General features: G+C 42.8%; 1 protein-coding gene across 8 annotated transcripts in view; it reads right to left on the bottom strand.

Moving 5' to 3' along the window:
• The window catches only part of LOC118439698 (uncharacterized), a 69,511-nt gene that overhangs the window by 11,088 nt on the left and 55,923 nt on the right, over window positions 1-2,500 (bottom strand). For all 8 annotated transcript variants that reach the window (XM_035861657.2, XM_035861658.2, XM_085655336.1 and 5 more), the window contains one exon: window positions 1-269. This exon is cut by the window's left edge and continues 63 nt beyond it. In XM_035861657.2, coding sequence (XP_035717550.2) covers window positions 1-269 — 269 coding nt within the window. The remainder of the gene's footprint in view (window positions 270-2,500) is intronic.

The following is a 2,500-nucleotide window of genomic DNA, read 5'->3' as shown; positions in this document are numbered from 1 at the left end:
ATCATCGTCATCCTCGTCCTCCTTATTCCCGCTGCTACTAGTTTCATCGTGGGCACTCCCCGTACCTTCGCCAGGCGGACTGGATTCTCGATCGCGATCAGAACGCGAAGGCGTCGTCGATGAAGTTGGTGGTGGTGTCTTTTTCAGGCCCATAGCATAAGACGCCCATAGAGACGCCATATCCTCACTGCCAACGCCAGCCATGGTACCCAAGCTTGGCACCGTACCTGTCGGTATGTCCACCAACTCTGTCGAACCATTCCGTGCGTCTGCAAAAATCAACGACGTTTCTTCGTTGAACGTGTCACGTTCGGAAGGAAGATCGTTATACGCTTCGTCGTCCTCCTTTCGCAAGAATTGAAGGAAGATTCGAACGTTTCACCAATGCTAAGACTAACTTTCTAAGCTGTTCGAAGCGGAAGAAAATCGTTTTTCCTTCTCACGTTCGACATCGAAGGCATTAGTTAATAACACATTATATTAACATCTGATACATGTGATTAAGAAAAATGATCGGGGATGTGAAGATTTTTTTAAATTTGTAATTCTATTATAGTTATCAGTCATATATCGTAGTCCTCTAAAAATCGTCTTATCTAAATTCAAATAATGACGAACGTGAATCGACTCGATGAAGAGAACGGTCTCAAAGACGATGACCTGTTCCCGAAAGCTATAATGAGCTCAAGAGGATCTCTTTTCTACGTGGAATAAAGCGACGATTGAAAAAGAGGAGGAGGTGAAGGAGAAGAAGGAGAGGAGATGGTGGAGAAGGAGGAGCAACGGAGACCTCTATCACCGCTCGATTCGAGCGAAGAGAGAACGTACGCGGTAAAGATGCTTTCACGAGGTCGTCTTCGAGGACAAGTACGGAATCGTGGTCGGACGAGAGAGGCTCCACGGATTCGCGTACTCGATTCTCGCGGGTAGGGAGTGCCCGCGGGCAAACCATGAAGGAGCTACCTGCCTCTTTCGTAGACTTTAACCGGCTCCCAGGGCTGTGGCTTCGAATAGAAAAGGTGATCTTCCAATGTGATTTTCCGTAATATTTTTTTATATCAATTTATATAAGACTTATGCAATTCCATAAGTATCTTATGTAGATTAAATATTCTCAATAAAGAATAATAAACGCGCAGAAATGTAATCACAATTCGAGTTTCTAGAAAATACTTCTACGATCGAACAGATATTCTCATACGCGTTATTAAATGATCAATTTATAAGAATGAATGAGTTAAATTAAAAGAACAGCCCTTTGTAATAGAGCATTCAGATTCGTATGCAGATTCTTTAGTGAATGGATCTATAGATGGGATGAACATTGAACTCGTAAACATTGACAAGCCGTTCCTTTACAGATAAATGATTTTTGATATCCCACCACGAGTCCTAGGTTAGGCTCGTATCTTTCTAGGAAGATTCCGGTAGAACCAGTAACCAAGGTCCGTGCGAAGCGAACTGGCCAGAAGGAAACTGGACTCCAAGCCGCTCCAGGAGGTGTATAGCATGGTACAGGGTTTCTTTCTCTTGTTTGAGCGGCCCTGGAGATTCTTTACAGTCTTATACACAAGCAATATACACGTGTAGGAAGGCAAGAGGACTGGTAGATGGACTCTCGGGGTTCCTGGCCTCGGATATACAAGCTGAAGAAGCAACCAACAGAGGAGGAGGAAGAAGATCCAGAAGAAGAAAGAAGAAAAGAAGAAGAAAGAAAGAAAGAAAGAAAGAAAGAAAGAAAGAAAGAGAAAGAAAGAAAGAGAAGAGGGAAGAACAGGGTACAACGTACGTAGGAGAAGGCTGCCTAGGTCGACCAGCTAGGCTGACCGGCTAGAAAGCCGGTTACCAATCCCAATCCCACTGGTGGCAGCCCCGTTCCTGAACTCGCCTCTTGGCCGCCTTCGGGCTGCCGGCTTGAACCTGAAATCAGTCGATGGACTGCGCCCCACCCAACGAGTCGCTACTCAAACCCACACGGGTACTTCCTTCACCTTCTTTTCTACTACTACAACTTCTTTTTCTTCTTCTACTACTACTATACTAATAGTAGTACTACTACTACTATACTAATAGTAGTAGTAGTACTTCTTCTACTACTACTACTGCTACTACTACTAGTAGTACTACCACTGCTACTTCTTCTTCTATTTCTACTCCTTCTTCTTCTACTTCTACTTCTATACTTTTGCTTCTTCTACTTCGTCCACTTCTACTTCTACTTTTGTTACTTTTCTTCTTTATCTTCTTTCAACCTCTTCACTGAAGAGAACTGAATAGCTCCATCTTCCAAGCCGAGAAGAAATGCGATAAGTTTTTTACTAGATTTTTCGAGTCATACTGAAATTTGCACGTGCACCAATCTTTTTCTCTTATACTTCCTTTTTTCAACTTGCAATCAGGAACTCTCATGAAAATGCCCTTTTTCTCCTTTCCCTTTCTTTCCTTTCCCTTTTTTTCTTTTCTTTTCTTTTCTTTCACATAAACACCTTAGAAACATCTT

Source organism: Vespa mandarinia, chromosome 2 (genome assembly GCF_050613455.1).
Source record: "Vespa mandarinia isolate Hongniang chromosome 2, ASM5061345v1, whole genome shotgun sequence".
Taxonomy (NCBI): Eukaryota; Metazoa; Arthropoda; class Insecta; order Hymenoptera; family Vespidae; genus Vespa; species Vespa mandarinia.
This window is presented reverse-complemented; position numbering and strand designations above follow the sequence as displayed.